This window comes from Polistes dominula, unplaced genomic scaffold (genome assembly GCF_049000335.1).
Source record: "Polistes dominula isolate Pdom_NZ unplaced genomic scaffold, Pdom_raw_medaka contig_24, whole genome shotgun sequence".
NCBI classification, from domain to species: Eukaryota; Metazoa; Arthropoda; class Insecta; order Hymenoptera; family Vespidae; genus Polistes; species Polistes dominula.
In genome coordinates this window covers 12,553-30,685 of record NW_028301150.1, presented here as the reverse complement: position 1 = coordinate 30,685, position 18,133 = coordinate 12,553, and the positions used below count along the sequence as shown (strand labels likewise).

The following is an 18,133-nucleotide window of genomic DNA, read 5'->3' as shown; positions in this document are numbered from 1 at the left end:
TCGAGACAAACAATTGTCCTCTTCGTTCCTCTTTCAACAGCACGTGCACGATAATTACAAATAGACGAGCAGCCAGTTATTTGGTGTGCTCGCATTACAACCTTTTTTTTAATGCTTGCATCGACAAAACAAAAATAGAGGAATAAAAAAAACGTTGTTATAAATATAATGCTCTTTCAAAAACTCGTGCCATGGTCCTGTCATGCTACGACACGCAGCATTTTAAAGATAAACATTTGATCATGTTGTGAACGGAACTTAAAGACATCTCGCATACGTAGATACAAACATGCATCTATATATATATATATATATATATCACTCTCGATCTGCAACGTCAACTACTCGTTTCCTCCTTGTCACAACCACAAATTGGAAAAGCAAGACTACTGAAAAATTTGATTCGGAGTGTTGAGTGCAACGTTCGTTTCAATAAAAGTTAAGCCTTTCTTTTTCTTATGTTTACGTACTACCTTAAGGACAATCGTTTCTCTTTCACTGAGTCTAAAAAAACGATAGAGAAATTTATCGATGGTGACCACCACTAGTCTATATGTATAGACTATACCAAGACGGTACTCACATTTTAATACGATGGCTCAACCGTGGACCGCATTCGTAGGCAGGAAACGATCCGACGAACACAACGTATATACTTGTACGATCACACCGCTTTATAATCCTTATTCTTCTTAAACAAGCTAACTAAGGCTGCTCCGATTCGCAAACTTCAGCTTCCTAGGGTTCTCCTTGCTGTTGCTGTTGCTGCTGCTGCTGTTGGCTTAGATGGCTCGGGCTTGATCGCGTTCACTCACTCTCACTCGCACGTTTCTTTTCTATGATATATGAGAGAAAGAGAGAGAGAGAGAAAGAGAGAGAGAGAGAGAGAGAGAGAGGGAGAGTCAAAGAGGGAAGAAAGAAAGAGAGACGAGCATATAATAGACTCGCACGAGCGACCGACTGGCCTGGCCAGTTCTCAATGTCTGCTTTTCGCGGTTATATCAACTGTCTCTCTCTTTTTCTTTCTTCTTCTTTCTCTTCTTCTTCTTCTTCTTCTTGCTTTCTTTCTTTCTTTCTTTCTTTTATCTTTCTTCCTTCCTTCCACCCTATCTCTCTCTCTCTGTCAGTCTCTCCCTTTTGCTAAGACGTTCGTTTCTCACTTTTCTCTTCTCTTTCACTCTAACTATCGGTATTCGTTCTATATTGTTCGTTTGTTCGTTCGTTCGTAATTCCGTCTCTCTATTTCTCTATTTCTCTCTCTTTCTTTCTTTCTTTCTTTCTCTCTCTCTCTCTCTCTCTCTCGATCTCTTTGGCTTTCTGTATATAAAATTGTCACCGGTGATTACCAGTCGTGTCGTGACTTAGTCTTCTTCAATGGTAGGTTAGAAAATTGTTATGACACTTGTACACTTGCCGGCACAATTTGGAAAACCAATTTAATCGCTTTGAGAACCGTCGAAAATTAATGAAAAGGAGAAAGTATTGACAAATACGTCGGCGTCGCGGCGGCACCGTCCTCCACTCCGCTCAAACGTTACTCCGATACGTGCCAGTGCTGCCACCAACCGGCTAATCTCTTCAAACTTCCTTCAACTATTCAAAAAATGAAAGAACCTTTCCAATATAACGGCTTTTCTTTTAAACTAATATATTTTCCCTTTAACGAGAAACTTGCTAACTTATATCATGTTTTACCATGGTTTTACCTTTTACACCTTTCTAACATAAGTTCTTAATTTCATATTATTTTTAAGGTTGTTTTAACCACGATCTTGAAGACGTTGTATTCATTCAATTACTATAAACAAATAAAATAGAATAGATTATACCGACGTATAATACAGTTATTAAAAAAATTAAAATGTTCATTTATTTTCAATCGAAGAAATACATATTTTTATCGGATAATATCATTAATTAACTTATACCTCTGCGTTTGGCATTGATTCTCTTTCAAAGTTTCTAACAAATCTAATCTACGATTGGTCTTCTCTTCCATTTATCATCTCTTTTGTTCTTCATTACTGTAAGATTAATATTTAATTTAAAGTTCACACATTATTATTATAATAGAATATGAATTATCCATTAATTTTATATACCTTTACAAAAACTTTATTCTTAATTCCTTCTTTATACGTTGATTTCGTAGTAATGGCGTTCGGTAAAAATCCGCCAAATTTTTTCATGGAAAATTTACTAGTGGAACGAGCAAAATGATACTGATTGGTTCTACGTTCTAGTCACTTACTACTGAACTCATAATAATATTTCTATATTATACAAATATATTCCGAATAGCTTTTACATCTATCAAGTTTTTTTTACAATAAACAATTTTTTTCAATTTTAGAATGAAAAATCGAATAAAAGGGTTCATTTTATCATCATTGTTATTATTTCATTTGATATTGTACATTTTGTTATAAGTTTTGATACCGTTGTTCAATAAAATAACCTCTTAAAATTAAAAAGGAAGAAAATAAAAATATAAATGTGTTGCAAGTTCATTTCTACGCTATAGCTAAATTATAGATAATTTATGTTTTTTTTATTTAACAGAAATATTGCTCTTTATGATAATACTGATAAATTTTCATAAACGGATTATACCGCCATGTGTGGTGCCATTAATATCTAATTAATTAATTTCATAATATTGTTAATATCTAATACATATCGTTTAATGTCTAAACACTTAATATATAATTGTACAACGATTCTTATATTTTAGAACAATAAAATTTGACACATTATGTACAAAAAACAGATTGTATATTGCAGAATTTGGATTCGTTTTTTTTGTTTTTGTTTATTTTTTTTTTTGTTAATTTTCTTTTTATTGTTTTTTTCGTTTGCTTTTTTTTGTTTGCTGGAAATAATAGCTTCTTTGTAGAAGATACATTAAGTTTTTTTTCTTTTTTATATTGTTTATCTCAATGTCGGATTAGTGCTAAAAATAAAAATTATTCTCTAAATCATTATTATTTTGGTGCTTTATATATTCTAAATCACCAATGTGCGTAAATGAGTTCTTCTCACTCTTCTCGCAGCCTTTTTATATCATTATATAAAGATGCCCGAAAAATAATGTTAAAACAATTTACTGGAATTACCATATTAAATATAGTCGTTAAGACTTAAAAATTTGTTTGTTTCTTATATATTAGTCGATTGACAAAATCAGTCTATATACATCTTTGTGAAAAATAATAGAATTAAAGTGTCTGCTACAAATTTGAATTAATTTTTCATATGGTATCTAACTTGAAATTGGAGCCTTCTTTTCTTCTTTTATCTTCCTTTCATAAAAGTTCTTATTGAATTCTAATTTTTATCCTTTTTATTAAATCTTTTTTTTTTTTAGTCACACGACTTAGCACGCATTAGTTCGAAGGTACTAATGACAATAAAGCAAAAATATCAATTAATATTATTAATTTTTTTTCTTTTTTACGTTCCTATTATGATCTACAATATTATATCACAGGAGTACGAAGAAGATACTTTTAAGTAATACTATGGTTGAACACAGTATATGTCATATCAATTTTTGTGCTGAACTTTTGAAGTAATCATGACACTGTTTATGAAAATGATACGAGAAATAAGAAAGATAAATATTTCAGTGATTAAAAAGGAAACAACAAATTATCAAAGAAATAAGTTGTGTATGCCATGCAACTTATACATTGCCATTTAAAACGTGTATATGTATATGTTTTGGGTGTATATATATATATATATATATATATATATATATGTGTGTGTGTGTATGTGTGTATTTTTTATCCAACTTCTACCTAATATACACTACTACCCAATTGTTATTGTGATATCATGTTTAAAAAAGTATCATATTTACTACTGAAAGAAGAGATATTTAGTTGCTCGTATCTTATCGATAACGAGAATTTAAAGTTTCTGCATGTAGGATACAGTACAGCCTAGATAATATGTCTATTTTTGTTAAACACATGCGATCAATGTTTGTAACAATACTGCTTCCCATGTGATGAATTTTTTCCTTGTTTCATTTCTCTCTTTTTTTTTTTTTTTTGTTTTTACTTTCTGTCTTTTTTTTTTTTTTCTTTTTTTACGTTAAGATGAACTATATTATTTGTAAAGAATCATATAACAACAATGTCTAACAATGACACTGAAGTGTGATACCCCTTTTCTCTTTCATTCGTTTCTTCTTTCTTCGTGAACCTAAATCTAAATTTAAAAACATCTTATATGAATCAATCGTTATGGTTTTGAAAATTGACTTGAAACTATTTTCAAATTTAAAAATGATTAAAAAATTTACAAAATATACGTTCAAAATTGTCCAAATTGTTGGCACACCCTTTCATGATCTTTTTTTATGTATGTATATACGTATGTATATATAGTATGTTTATATACATATTAATATATTCGCATAGTTTTTATATTTATAAATATAAATAATATAGCCATTTGGTTACTTTGTTATTAAATTATTTAATAAAATAAATGTAAATATAACGGATAAGCTAAAAGATATAAAAATAATGGTATGCTATCTTCAAACTACCTATGTTTATGCACTGACATATATAAAAGAAAAAAAATCAACATGCAAAGTATATACATATATGCATAAATAGTGTATAATATAAAAAAAACATAGCGTCGCATAAAATAATATAAATATCGACGATTTGCTTATTCATAAATTATGACAATTATTTACGATGCCGTACATATTAAAAATACATATAAAAGTGATTTTTATTGATTAAATTATAATAGCAATCAAAAATTAAAAAATATACAATATTTAATTTTTTTTCAATTGAAATATGCGTTTGCATAAACATTCGCAGTTTGCAAAGTGCACATTTATAACTTTTTCAAATAATATCTATAATAAACTATAAATTTATAAAGAACCATTTTTGTACATTCTGTGCATCACTTATTTCTGCTTTCTAATCAAGTACTTGTAGTAATGTAACAGAAACGACGCAGATCTAACGAACTTTTTTAGTACAAAACATTATTTGTATCGAGTTTTTGCTATCAACACTGCTCCATGTTATGCGTAAAGCGAATCGAATTTTATTTACTCTGTAATGAGCGTACGCGATCCTAATATTTAATACGCATTTACATATTTTGGTACTTACTCAATATATAGACATTATATATTTTTCTTCTTCTTCTTCTTCTTCTTCTTTTTCTTCCTCTTTTTCTTCCTCTTTTTCTTCCTCTTTTTCTTCCTCTTCTTCTTCCTCTTCTTCTTCCTCCTCTTCTTCTTCCTCTTCTTCCTTTTCTTCTTTTTACATTTAATTTTCATCCGAAGATTCTGTAGAACTTTGTGGCATGGTATTAAACCAATTTTCACGAATTCCAGTACTCCTAAACAACAATAACAACACAACAACAACAATATCTCATATAAATCCCATTTATTATGAAGCTCGAGTATTTGACGAAGGTGCATAAATTTAAATATATATTAATAAATCATTAATAAATAAAGGGTTTTCACCTTGTACGTTGACGAGTACTTGTCGGCAGTGTAAGAGAAGTCCTATAATATTGAGGTGTGGCACTTGATGCTGTATCCTCTGGTCTCCTATGTAATGTCATGGTTTCGTGCGGTGATGTAACTAATTCATCCTCGTTATCCAAATAATAACGAGATCCAGTTGCGCTTTTACAATTTTCGCACTCGCTACGATAATCATCCGCATCATCGTGCAGAGTTGGAAGAGTTTGCATACTGCAAGTACAAGCTACCGATTCAAAACTTCCATCTTCGTTAATCTCGTTAGCAACGTTTAAAGGAGGCTACAAATAAATAACGTCACAATTAAAATGAAATAATTGTATATTAGAGTAGCTTACTATTAGAGTACCTTAAAGTCACACGGTTTTCGCGAAGTAATATTTCCTTGTTGTCTTTCAATTTGAGTTACATTTGCAGTTGCAGACGTTATAACGTCCTTGCAAAATATATTAGAAGGTTCTTGCATACGTTCTTGATCGTTAGATACCATCGGCGAAACTGATTGCGGCAAATTCTTTGGTGACAAACTTCTCGGTGGAAGATGAAATATCTCGTCCGTAGAACGATCACTCATAATATCTTTTATTCTAGTCGTAGGAGTGTTATTTGTGAGCGTTCTCGGAATAGTACGATGAGCGGATAACTCAGAACTTGGTAAGCTCGCGGATATTGTAAATGCACCACCACTTTGACGAGGAAACGTGGTGTGTTGTCGATAACTTTTCGAAATAGTTGAATGGGAATTCGTTAATTGTTGAGTATCGTTACTTGCTGTGGCTATTTGATAAGTGAAATTCGTTATACCATTGGATACTGGCAAATTTTCATATGTATTCGTAGATGCCGCGTAATTTGTAGCAGTGGATGTACCAACGTTAAGGGTCGTTGATTGTTCACTTTGATTAAGCTGGTGACAGTTCGTATATGTGGTTAATGAACCGATCGTTACGTTTGATGATGATACTACTAATGGGACAGTGCTTGCACCGTTACTATTTGAAGGCATCGGTGAAGTCGAATTTAACGCATCTTGACTACTAGCTACAACGGCTATATTTGGATGACTATTGGTATCTTGCAAATAGCCATTTGAAAAATTTAATGGAGACAATGTAGTATGGGGGGCCATAGATAAAAGCGCTTGCTCTGTCCTAGCAGCTGCTACAGCTTCTTCGTAAGGTGGAGGTGCTTCTCCGCGTGGAAAATAATTGTTTGCCGGTTTCCACAAAGGATATCCACCGCCACAAGGCATGTCATCCATTGGTATGCCATGCTGTAGTCCTCCTCTTTCTAAATATCCCATACTGCCCAGATTTCTTTGGTCCTCTGCTAATTGTCTGCTTTGTCTTCCTGCCACACACACTAACATGGGATACCCTGAATCTTTTATGCATAATATCATTTGTATCATCATTATTAATTAAGTAACTACTAGTAGCATAGGATTGAAATGATTTCATGATTTTTTTTTTTTTTTTTTTTTATACGATTATATATTATTATCTTTAAAAGCTATATGTATATATACTGTTGTATCATTATTTTAAAACATAAACACACATACCTCTAATTTTTCGTTGACGTAGGCGATATATTAAGAAAAATAAAAGACTTAAAGATATTATTGCCGTTGCAAAACTGGCAACAGAACGTAACCCTATATCATAGTTAACGCTTCCTTCTACCAAGTTGGTACCACTGCCATCAGATTTTTCATTAGCATCGTTTAAGCAAATAAATTCACAGCACTTTTCGCTTCTTCGCAAAGATTTACAGTCTTCCTTAAAAATTATATCAAAATAAGAATATATATTTAATCTATAATTTTTAATAATGAAATATTAGGATACCTCAAGAAATTTGCAAATAACAGCTTTGCACCATTTTGGATTGCCGTTATCACAAACACAAAATGTACAAGGTTCCGGACCAGGAAAGTAAAGGTAACCGCTTTCATAAGAACGTCCTTGTAAATCCTTGCAAGCAACTCCGTCTTCTGCGCGAACTGCAAGTATCCAATGATATGTATAGTTTTTTTTTTTTTTTATAAAAACATGCATATTTATCTGGGAGTGAAAAGTCTGTAAAGCTTTAAAACAAATTCCAAAGAAGACAATTGTAAAAGATACTTCTTCAATATTTAACCGTATAAAACAAAAATAAATACTCATAAAAAGCAACTGACAATTAGATAAATGAAATCAATATTATCTTTACGAAACATCACAAAACAGTAGTATACGTAAAAACTTAAATAAATAGAGCATGTTATCTCTATATATATATATATCGTTTAAGCATTGCCCTAATTCAAAGGCCGTACGCATTCGCAACGCGGTCACGCGTTGACGATGACAATTGATAAATATCAAATTGATAGGACTTTCAATAAACGTTAAGAAGAGAGGCTAGAAAAAATATTGCAAGAGAAAGACAGACAGAGAGAGAGAGAGAGAGAAAGGGAGGGAGGGAGGGAACGAGAGAGAGAGAGAGAGAGAGAGAGAGAGGGAGGGAGGGAGAAAGAGCGAGTATGGAGGTAATACGAGGAATCAAAGATAAAATATAAAATGAAATAAATAAGATAACGTTGGGGTCTTTTGAACGCACCGTTAAGATGTAAAGTGAATGTGAGGACTGCATAACCGAGAAAGTCAACGTTGTTGTATTTCATTCTGCGTTCGTTATCTCATCATAGTTAACACTCCGTGGTCCAGCGGCAAGCCTTTTTACGTCCTTCCGTTTTATCGTGTATTAAACGTCAACGTTTCCTCAACGACATTTTGATGATTCCTCTTAGGAAATTAGGATACACTACTGATCTATGCATTACGGTAGACAATAGTGAAGGAGTCGTGTCCAATCCGAAAGCCCGACATTACTCTACTTAACGCTCTCGCATCTCGGCCTATTTCCGTATTTCCTTTTCTACGGTCTATATTATACGTCTCCCTTCCTTCGAATGAACACAGCGACACCCGAATTGATCGATTAACGAACGGAACAACCATCCGACCACTGACGTCTGTACTATACCGCCATCTGCCCGTAACATTTAATACTTCAATTCCAAAGGCGCGCGCGCGTTAAAAACAACTTTCGTTTATTTATCTTCTTTTTTATCGAAGAAAAATAAAAGATACGATACAACGTATTTATATCGAGGTTTTTGTTTTTCTCTTTTCTTTTTTTTTTTTTCATTATTTCTTTTTATGTAGATAGACGGAGGTTATTTCAATCAAAATAGAAAATAATATAATCGATAATAATAATTGTCGTGTCGAGTCTCGATCAGTATCGAAAGTCGATTCAAATTCGTAGGCGGTTAACTATATTTCAATGATCGATCGTTATTTCATTATAATAACTTGTGTAATTAAATGGTTAAGTCTATATTTGCTGACTAACTAGCAGATTATAAATTTTGATCACGTTCGCGTTTATTAATCCTGCACAACGTTGAATGAACGCTCTTGAACGTTTCGTGTTAAACAATAATTATGCACCTCGATCGATAACGTTCATATTCGTACGTATATTCATTACGTTCGCAAGATATTATACTACAATATGTAAATACTTTTTAATTAATTTTTCAGCTTAAAAATAAAAGAATAAATAAAACAAAAGGAACGAAATCAAACACGAAATATCGAAAACACGATCTTCACGTTCATGTTCGATATTCATCATTCCAAATTTTCCGTTCAAACTATTTTGCTTCTAAAATATAAAAAACCAAATTTTTCGACAAACAAAATTATTTTGTACAATTTTAATGAATGAATGAATGAAAAAAAATTTAATGAAATTTGATCGAAAAGAAAAAGCAAACAAAAGTAAAAAAGTTAACAAAAAAATGGAACACTATTGAAAATTTTGGTCCGTTTAAACGACGTAGAAAAAGTCGATAAAATGAAGTTTCATGATCTATTGTACAAAGGAAAATTATAAATGGAAAAAAGATAAAATAGTTATAATACACAAGTAAGGCACACTCAGACGTCAAATTTATAATCAGGTATGGATATGAACGATGACGATCCGGAAGACGTGAAACGTGCAGTCTCGATACAGAAAGAAATAAATAAAGGTGAAAGGGATGACAAATTTGAGGGATATCCACGTTTTGAAAAGAAGAAAGAAAAATGGTTACGCTGCGTCAAACCATCGGCGAAGAAGAAAGCCCAAGTAAATAATATAATAATATAAAATTTAATTATATATACATTTGATGTACCAACCAACCAATTGGATGATTAGAAATCTATGGCGGAGAGTGAATGTTGCGAGAGAAAAAAAAGCATCAACGGCAGCAATGAAGGAAAAAAAGCAAGTAAAAGTGATGATTTATGGTAAACCCTGCATTTTTCCAAAACTGGACATCATTCCGAGGCATTGTCTGTCAAAAAAAATACATCGATGTGCTAGCGACTCCGAGGTAATATTAATAGAATTATTGTTACGAGCCTAGCGATGATTTAATGTATTTAACGACAATATTACGTATCACTAATTATCGATGTTTTCAAACAGTCGTAGATGTCCACCAGCGTGTCTGCAAGAGGAAGTGATAAGAAAAATTAAGCCAGTTTCTCAAAGAATCAAAGAATTAGCTCGACCACCGAAACATCGTATGTTGATAACCCTGCAGGAGGGGGCTTCTAGATTAAAACCCGAATTTGTGGACAATTTAATCAAATCATTGGAGGGTGAAACTTGTTTAACGCCAGAGTAAAGTATTTTTTAACATTTTTTAATTATTGATAATTAATTAATTATCATTATATAAGATATGACAATATTATCGATGATTTCAGGCAAGCAGCAAAAGCGTTTCGTAATAAAAAACGTCAAACAATATCTCAGAGACGAAAAAAGGAACGTAAGTTTAATCGTCCTACGCGAATAGCTAAGAAACCAGGTGCATTGAGTGCAACAATATTAGATAAGGATGCTATAACTTGTCAATATATGATGGCCGAACGTTTTGTTAAGAGTATTCTTAATTGGAGATGTCCAATACCAAAAGAAGAATACGAAGATATAGCTAACGTGATAATCAAGAGATTAAGTTATGTTCTTGAATATACACCATTAGATGAGAGCGATCGTAAGTCGCAACAAATGCGTTTTCTCTCGGATGTTGTAGCTTGTTGGATATCCGGAGTGCTTTTCGAAGTTGCGGAAGATCGTAAGAAGGAATTGGAACAAATGTGCGAGAAGAAACGAAAGGAAGAAGAAGAAGAAGAAGAAGAAGAAGAAGAAGAAGAAGAAGAAGAAGAAGAAGGAGAAGAAGAAGAAGGAGAGGAGGAGGAGGAGGAGGAGGAGGAGGAGGAGGAGAAGGAAAAGGAGGAGGAGGATAAGAAGGAAAAGGAGGAGGAGGATAAGAAGGAAAAGGAGGAGGAAGAGGAAGAGGAAGAGGAAGAGGAAGAGGAAGAGAAGGAAGAGAAGAAGAAGGAGGAGGAGGAAGAGAAGGAGGAGGAAGAAGAAAGGGAAGAACAAGAGGATGAAGATGATCAGGAAGAAGGCGAGGAAGAAGACGAAGAAGAAAAAGAGAAACAGGAAGAAAGAAGAAAAATGGAGGAAGAAGAACTGACGTTAGAAAGGGAACGACAGGAAGAGGAAGAAAGAAAAAGAGTCATGGAAGAAGCAAGGATACAAAAAGAAAAAGAAAAAAAGAAGAAGAAGAAGCAAGATTACAAACAGAGAAAGAAGAAGAAGCGGGATTACAAACAGAGAAAGAAGAAGAAGCGGGATTACAAAAAGAGAAAGAAAAAAAAGAAGACGAAGAAGAAGAAACAAGATTACAAACAGAGAAAGAAGAAGAAGCGGGATTACAAACAGAGAAAGAAGAAGAAGCAAGATTACAAACAGAGAAAGAAGAAGAAGCGGGATTACAAACAGAGAAAGAAGAAGAAGCGGGATTACAAAAAGAGAAAGAAAAAAAGAAGAAGAAGAAGAAACAAGATTACAAACAGAGAAAGAAGAAGAAGCGGGATTACAAAAAGAAAAAGAAATGGAAAAAGAAGAAGAAGAAGCAAGATTACAAACAGAGAAAGAAGAAGAAGCGGGATTACAAAAAGAAAAAGAAATGGAAAAAGAAGAAGAAGAAGCAAGATTACAAACAAATAAAGAAGAAGAAGAAGAAGAAGAAGAAGCGGGATTACAAAAAGAAAAGAAAAAAGAAGAAGAAGCCAAATTACAAAAAGAGAAAGAAAAAAAAGAAGAAGAAAAAGAAGAAGAAAAAAGAAGAAAGAAAGCCGAGGAAGAAGAGAAAGCAAAGAGAGAAATGGAACGCATAAAGTCTATAGTAACGGTTGGGGATTATGGCGATTTCTTCTCTACCGACGTGCCGTTCGTGACCTTCAGTAAACTGATCGACGTTCTTTACGCTATGTTAGAATCCATGCCTGAAAGTAAAGGCGTCGATTTGGTTCGTGATCGTATTCAAGCCGCAATCTATGATAAATTTCGAACCGTTATAGAAAGAGAAGATCCAGAAGCATTGAACGAACATATGAAAGACGTCTTGATCGTTTTGGCTGGAAAAATAGCGAATTGGATGAAAAATATTCTTACAGAGTCGCAAATCATTTTCCTCGACAAATATCCAGCTGAAGTTGAATCCGTTCAAATTAGGGATTGGTCGAAATGGCTGACTTATGTCAGCGATACCGCCGACAATTGGGCTACCTGGCTTCGCAAAGTTCTCGAAGAAGCTGAAGGTATTAACGAAGAGGGAATAACCCGAGGCGATTGGCAAGACTGGACGAAATCTGTCGACGTTGATGCTCTCCTTTGGAGACGCTTTCATCTACAAACTATTCACCAGGCTCATAGAAACGTCACGTTGATGGCGCAGAGAGAAGTCGTTAAGACTGGCACCAAGACAATGGATTTTACCGAAAAAGAAATACGGAACGCCGATCTTGAAATTGTCGCTTGATTACCAAAAACTAAATTGAACTAACGAAACGTCAAAATTAAGTCGTTTTTAATTTGTTAAAAATTAAAATATTAAAATAAATATGAAATATATAAGAATGGAATGATAATCACAATGCGTTACACGATCAATTTTATTTAATATTTGTGTGCTTTTTTATAGATTCTTTTAACGATCTACAGCTAACCGATGATAATTAGAAAATTCATATTCTTTCATCTTCAATTGAACAAACTTCTCTATGTTTTCTATCGTGATTTTCTATTTGCTAAACGAATAACTTTTGTTTTTTTTTTCGCGATATTTATTAAAAAGTATATAATGTATATGGCATTAGAATTCGCGTTAAACGTTTACACGATCAACGTTATTTCCGGATTTTACCTTTAATATATGTACGTTCGTATAAGCATACGATAGGTTCAACAAATTTTTATTCAAAGTTGGACATTAAATCAATATTATGCAAATGATTTCTTTAGCTTTAGCGTGACTTGCTTATAAAATCCAAAAATATATTATATATAATTTCATATGATTATTTCCATTTAAAACCAACAAATTTATCCAAGATTTGATAAAATTATAAAGCCCTATTACAAATACTAAATCATCGAATGAAATTTTGATAATTCGCAAACGATTTTATTCCGAATAATATTTTCAAAATATCATACAATAGAAAGGAATGATATATGAAAAAAATCAATGATATGATAATTTAAATTCTGAAATTTTTAATTAACGATATTAAATCACAATCTGAATGCACGATTCTTGGATCTCCTCGAACTTTCACCAAATGACTTTGCTTTCTTTCACCAAATCCGGAAAGGAAGAAAGTTTAAGCGCGTTCAAATAATTCTTTAACGAACGAACGAACGAACGAACGATCGATTGATTTTCAACGAGTAAAAAACGAATTAATCGGTTGACGTGCGAAGAAAACAATTCTACAACGCAATAATTGCTCATGAAAATCTTTTGAATATTATTCATGATTCAAACTACTCAAATTCTGTAAATATTTTCCTCCGTCATTATCAAACTATGTTTTATCTAATTTAGCGTTTCTTTTATTCAACTTGAAATTTTTCCTTTCCATTGAAATTTTTCCACGAACATAAAACTCATAACAAGTTGTAATAATATTATATACTATTCTTATAACGTTAATTAATAGTTTATAGTTGTAGGATTAGTAATGCATCAAACGAAAAAAAATATGTAAACGAGATTCGTCGAAATACTTGAAGAATATATTAAGCTACTGTCCCAAAGTAGATAGAAGGTCGGTTAACCGTAAACAGAAAGAAGGAAAGAAAGGGTGAGTGAGAGAAGCAAAATAGCCAATGGTACATAAATCAGTAAATACAAGTTTATGATACGTATCTGTGTCTTTCTCGATTAAAATCGGATTGATCGATTATTTTATTCGTTTTGATTCGATGTTGTTCATCTTTCAAAGAAAACAAAAGAGACCTTGTTATAAAAAAATTTCTCTTTTCCTATTCGGATTATAAAATGTTTCAAATATTCGCTAGGTGTGAAACTACTAGAAAAATACAAATGGAAATAGAACAAAAGTTTAAGAAAAAAACAAGGGTAAAACATGTGGAAGCAACCCTTCGGAGAAACTAAGCTGCCGAAAGGCAAATATTAGAACTACGGACAGGTGTCCTGATTTTCTATTTCTTGCTAAAAAAAAAGAAAGAAGCGAAAAAAACGTATAGAAAAAGAAAATGAGCACGAGAGATATCTAGGAGAGAGAGAGAGAGAGACACACACAGACAGAGTTTTATCAAAAAGTAAACAACGAAGTTAACAATTCGAGTTATTGGCAAAACACAAAAAAAAAGAAAGTAACATCAATGTCGAAGTTAATGTCGGTCGACGCTCCTATACCAAGAACCCTAATTTTTCAAGTGAGGGAGCATGAATGGCAGGAGGGGGGGGAGGAAGGAAGTAAAGTATGTCAGAGAAAGAACAACTCTCTCTCTCTCTCTCTCTCTCTCTCTCTCTCTCTCTCTCTCTCTCTCTCGATACGATACGATACGATACGATACAATAAGACGAAGATAGGATGAGGTGAAAGAGGTGCAGGAGGGTGGAGAGAGGGAAGAAAGTAGAGAAATATAGAGGAATGACTGACTCTACGAGAAAGAGAAAGAAAGAGAGAGAAGATCCCATAGCCGTGACATTGCGCGCGCGCATTTCTCTTAACAGCCGTGGTCACGTTTACGCCGACGTACTATCGATCCTATTCCCCTGTATGCTACCGCCTTCTTCTTCTTCTTCTTCTTCTTCTTCTTCCTCTTCCTTCTCCTCCTACACTCCTCAAGACCCATTTCACTATCACTATCTTTCTTTTTCTTTCTTCTTTTTCATCCCAGTTGGTGAGTTCTTTTTTTTCTGCATATCTGTGAACAACACATCTTTTAACAAGAAGACATCGGTGTATTCGTTATAATCGTGCAATTCCTTCTTTTGCTAATAACATAAGTTCTTATGACAACATTCATGTCAAAGTTTTGTAATAAGTGTTTTTACTACTCGTGTGTATTTCCTGTAATTTCAAATTCCACCCCAATTTAATGTGATTTTGTTAATTATCTCAGAAAAAAAAATAAAATAGAGAGAAAGAACAATTATTGAATGGGATTGTTTAAAGAAAAAGAAGATAAGAGTTAATCAAGGTTCGTCCGTTCTTGAGAAGAAAAGCGGATGTGAATTGGTTTGATCGTTTGATCGACAAGTAAGGAAAAAGTGAAAAAGTATAGACCTAATGCAACTAATCCAAGAAAAGCTATTTACTTAGATTAGACACGATCGCGCGATTTTCATATCTTATCTTACTTTTACTGTTACTCTTACTTTTACGATTCTACTAAAATACTATTAATAATTATACACTCATTAATAAATATTTCATATATTGACAGTTTGCATTTAACTTTTGTTTTATTTAACGATCATAAAAATATCGAAATTTGATTTGCAGGAAATAAGTAAAATATTTTCAAAAAAAAAAAAAAAAAAAAGAAAAGGAAAAAGAATTTTGTTTGTCATGTCTGGGTAAATAAATTTCATTGTAGTTAATAAGCCTTGAGGTCATTGCTTAATGTACGATGACTGGTTAATTAAAAGCGGACGTTAACGTAATTCGATAAACGTTATCAGTCTCAGTTAATTATAGAACGTAGGTGGTGGTGGTCGTTCATCGTAAGACGACGAACAAAATTGTGGAACACAATTCGAAAAGGAAAATATATTTTAGGATGTTGACGTGCTGGGAAAAGATCTCTTTGGTTGTCCTAACTGCTGTGGGCTTGCGAATTTTAATAAGAGGAGGTCTACTCGCATGGAGAAAATTATTAGCACCTAATTTAGGCTTAGGTGTAGATTTAACGAGTCAAGGTAGATGGGCAGTAATCACAGGGGCAACCGATGGGCTCGGTAAAGCTTTCGCTAAGGCTTTTGCTAGCAAAGGACTCGATATTGTGCTAATCTCAAGATCATTGACAAAACTGAAAGATGTTGCAACCGAAATAAAAGAGGAATACGGAGTTGAGACCCGTGTCGTGGAAGCTGATTTAACCGAAGGTCAAGTGGTTTACTCTAAAATCGCTGAAGCTATTGAAGAACTCGAGGTAGGGTCATTTATCAATATTCTTCGACGATATTAACAATGTTAATTAATATCACTTCAAGCATACTTTCCATTATTGCTTTTACTATATACAAAATATATTGTCTCAAGGCAAATATAAATTGAATGACAAAAGTTATGATAGCAATTAAAATATATTTCTACAGGTTGGCATTCTTATTAATAGTGCTGGAATGAGTTACGAACATCCAGAATTTCTAACAAACGTTCCAGAAGATACTCTAAATAAAATATTACAATTAAACGTGGCTGGTCTTACCGGTACAACAAGGGTGGTTCTACCAGGCATGATAAAAAGACAGAAGGGTGTTGTCATTAATATTAGTTCGATAATTGGTGATATTCCAAGTCCATATTTAACAGTCTATGCAGCTAGCAAAGCTTATGTCATTAAATTCAGTGCTGATTTAGCTGCGGAAGTAGCTTCATATGGTGTTATCGTGCAGTGCGTTCTTCCTGGAGTAGTTTCTACCAAGATGACTAAAATTAAGTGAGAATGCTTGTTACTTTTTTCATCAATTCGACGATTACTGAAAATTACTAATTAATTTATTCATTTGATTTCATTAGAAAGCCAACATGGATGGCACCGACACCTGATAAGTTCGTCGAGGCAACATTAAAAACTGTAGGAATCGAATCGCTAACAACTGGATATCCTCCACACTATTTAATTTACGGATTTATGAAGACTTTGATATGCGTGTGTAAGAAGGGTGCTATGTGGTTAGTGACCAGAACGATGCTCAATTTAAGAGGACGTGCTCTTCGAAGAAAGATCAAGGAACAGAAGCAAATGAAAGAAATAACGCAAAGCGATGATCCCCTTACGGAATAAATTTCTCCAAGCCATGTTTTTTGTCATCTATTATTATCCTAATTCACGGGATTTCTCTTTCTACGAAAAATGATTGTATTACTTACTTATCAAGTATACATGTGCCTGTGTGTGCGTGTTTAAATGCTGCGAATCACAGGAGTCCTCGTACCAGCTTAAATTGTAAATTTTTAATAAATTGTCTTTTTTTATTTTACAAAAAAAAATTTTTATTCAATTCATATAAAATATTCATAAACATATTATATTTAAACCTACAAATTCATATTTATTTTATTGCAAACGAATTGCATTTCATTCACTTAATTCGCTTCATAATTCACACAGAAACTCTATACAAAAGAAAAATTAGTTGTAATACCCACCCTACGAACCTTTCAGAAATATCCACCCTATGAACTTTTCACAAATATCCACCCTACGAACCTTTCAGAAATATCCACCCTATGAACTTTTCAGAAATATCAACCCTACGAACTTTTATTAAACTGATAATATATAACAGTTATATATTAAACTGATTAATAAACTGATTCATACAACAGGGGAGGTAAACTTGAAATGTCTACTCATTACTATCAAGAATGATAAAAAGAATCCAACAATACTGCAACAATGAAAGATTTTTGAATGCACTGTTTTTATTATACTTACATTTGGAAGAAACCATATACCGTAATATTTTATCAAAAGATTGCCAGAAGGAATGCATCCTAGTTATCACAAATTAGGAAAACAAATGGCTAATACATTATATTAGAAAACTCTATTCTTGTACAAAATCTTTTACCAGGTTTTCTAAACGATGATGGAAGATATTATTGTTCATCGACTGCCAAGAAAAATATATGTATTTATATAAATTAATATCTTCCTTGCAAAGAATTCCATGTGAATTATTATGTGAATAGAATGCAGCTGTTCTGACTAAAAATAATCTAGACAATAATATGTTAGAGGCAAATATAATAGATTTGTTAGAAGAAGAGGTAAATATTATAATACTATTAAAATACACTTACATTTAACATATAAAAATTGATTGGGGAGTTGCATTTATTTTTAATCAATTAATAAAAACATATTGTGTGCGTCTAGGTAATCTATATTTTATTACCGACTGGTTAAATGTGTATC

The 18,133-nt window shown here is 32.7% G+C and overlaps 4 protein-coding genes and 1 long non-coding RNA gene across 7 annotated transcripts in view; 2 read left to right on the top strand and 3 right to left on the bottom strand.

The window, feature by feature from the left end:
* trc (Serine/threonine-protein kinase tricornered) overlaps positions 1–1,202 on the bottom strand; it is a 46,117-nt gene extending 44,915 nt beyond the window's left edge. The window contains exon 1 of the mRNA XM_015326202.2: positions 584–1,202. Coding sequence (XP_015181688.1) covers positions 584–585 — 2 coding nt within the window. The 5' untranslated portion in view covers positions 586–1,202. The remainder of the gene's footprint in view (positions 1–583) is intronic.
* The window catches only part of LOC107069151 (uncharacterized), a 34,295-nt gene extending 19,410 nt beyond the window's left edge, over positions 1–14,885 (top strand). Inside the window, 8 exon segments of the mRNA XM_089177816.1 lie at positions 9,561–9,724; positions 9,803–9,844; positions 9,846–9,952; positions 9,954–9,980; positions 10,076–10,273; positions 10,360–11,219; positions 11,222–11,487; positions 11,490–14,885. Of these exon segments, the coding sequence (XP_089033942.1) occupies positions 9,561–9,724; positions 9,803–9,844; positions 9,846–9,952; positions 9,954–9,980; positions 10,076–10,273; positions 10,360–11,219; positions 11,222–11,487; positions 11,490–12,488 (2,663 nt within the window). The 3' untranslated portion in view covers positions 12,489–14,885.
* Positions 4,045–8,498, bottom strand: LOC107069160 (uncharacterized). Of its 3 annotated transcripts, none has more exons than XM_015326207.2 (6): positions 8,150–8,498; positions 7,393–7,547; positions 7,107–7,323; positions 5,892–6,925; positions 5,522–5,823; positions 4,045–5,388 (listed from the first exon to the last, which is right to left on the bottom strand). In XM_015326207.2, exons 1-6 carry the CDS (start codon positions 8,211–8,213, stop codon positions 5,316–5,318), a joined length of 1,845 nt encoding a protein of 614 aa, XP_015181693.2. In that variant the 5' UTR covers positions 8,214–8,498; the 3' UTR covers positions 4,045–5,315. The 3 variants fall into 3 exon arrangements, with proteins under 3 accessions (XP_015181693.2, XP_089033932.1, XP_089033931.1); XM_089177806.1 differs by having other exon boundaries at positions 5,892–6,892; XM_089177805.1 differs by having other exon boundaries at positions 5,892–6,904; positions 8,150–8,497.
* LOC107069157 (very-long-chain 3-oxoacyl-CoA reductase) lies at positions 14,806–17,202 on the top strand. Its single transcript, XM_015326196.2, has 4 exons — positions 14,806–15,243; positions 15,766–16,138; positions 16,305–16,648; positions 16,729–17,202. Exons 2-4 carry the CDS (start codon positions 15,767–15,769, stop codon positions 16,994–16,996), a joined length of 984 nt encoding a protein of 327 aa, XP_015181682.1. The 5' UTR covers positions 14,806–15,243; position 15,766; the 3' UTR covers positions 16,997–17,202.
* LOC149030759 (uncharacterized) lies at positions 17,070–18,115 on the bottom strand. The gene is made up of 3 exons (XR_016178373.1): positions 18,019–18,115; positions 17,449–17,934; positions 17,070–17,370 (listed from the first exon to the last, which is right to left on the bottom strand). It is a non-coding gene; the product is annotated as an uncharacterized LOC149030759 (long non-coding RNA).
* Positions 18,116–18,133: the final 18 nt, after the last annotated feature.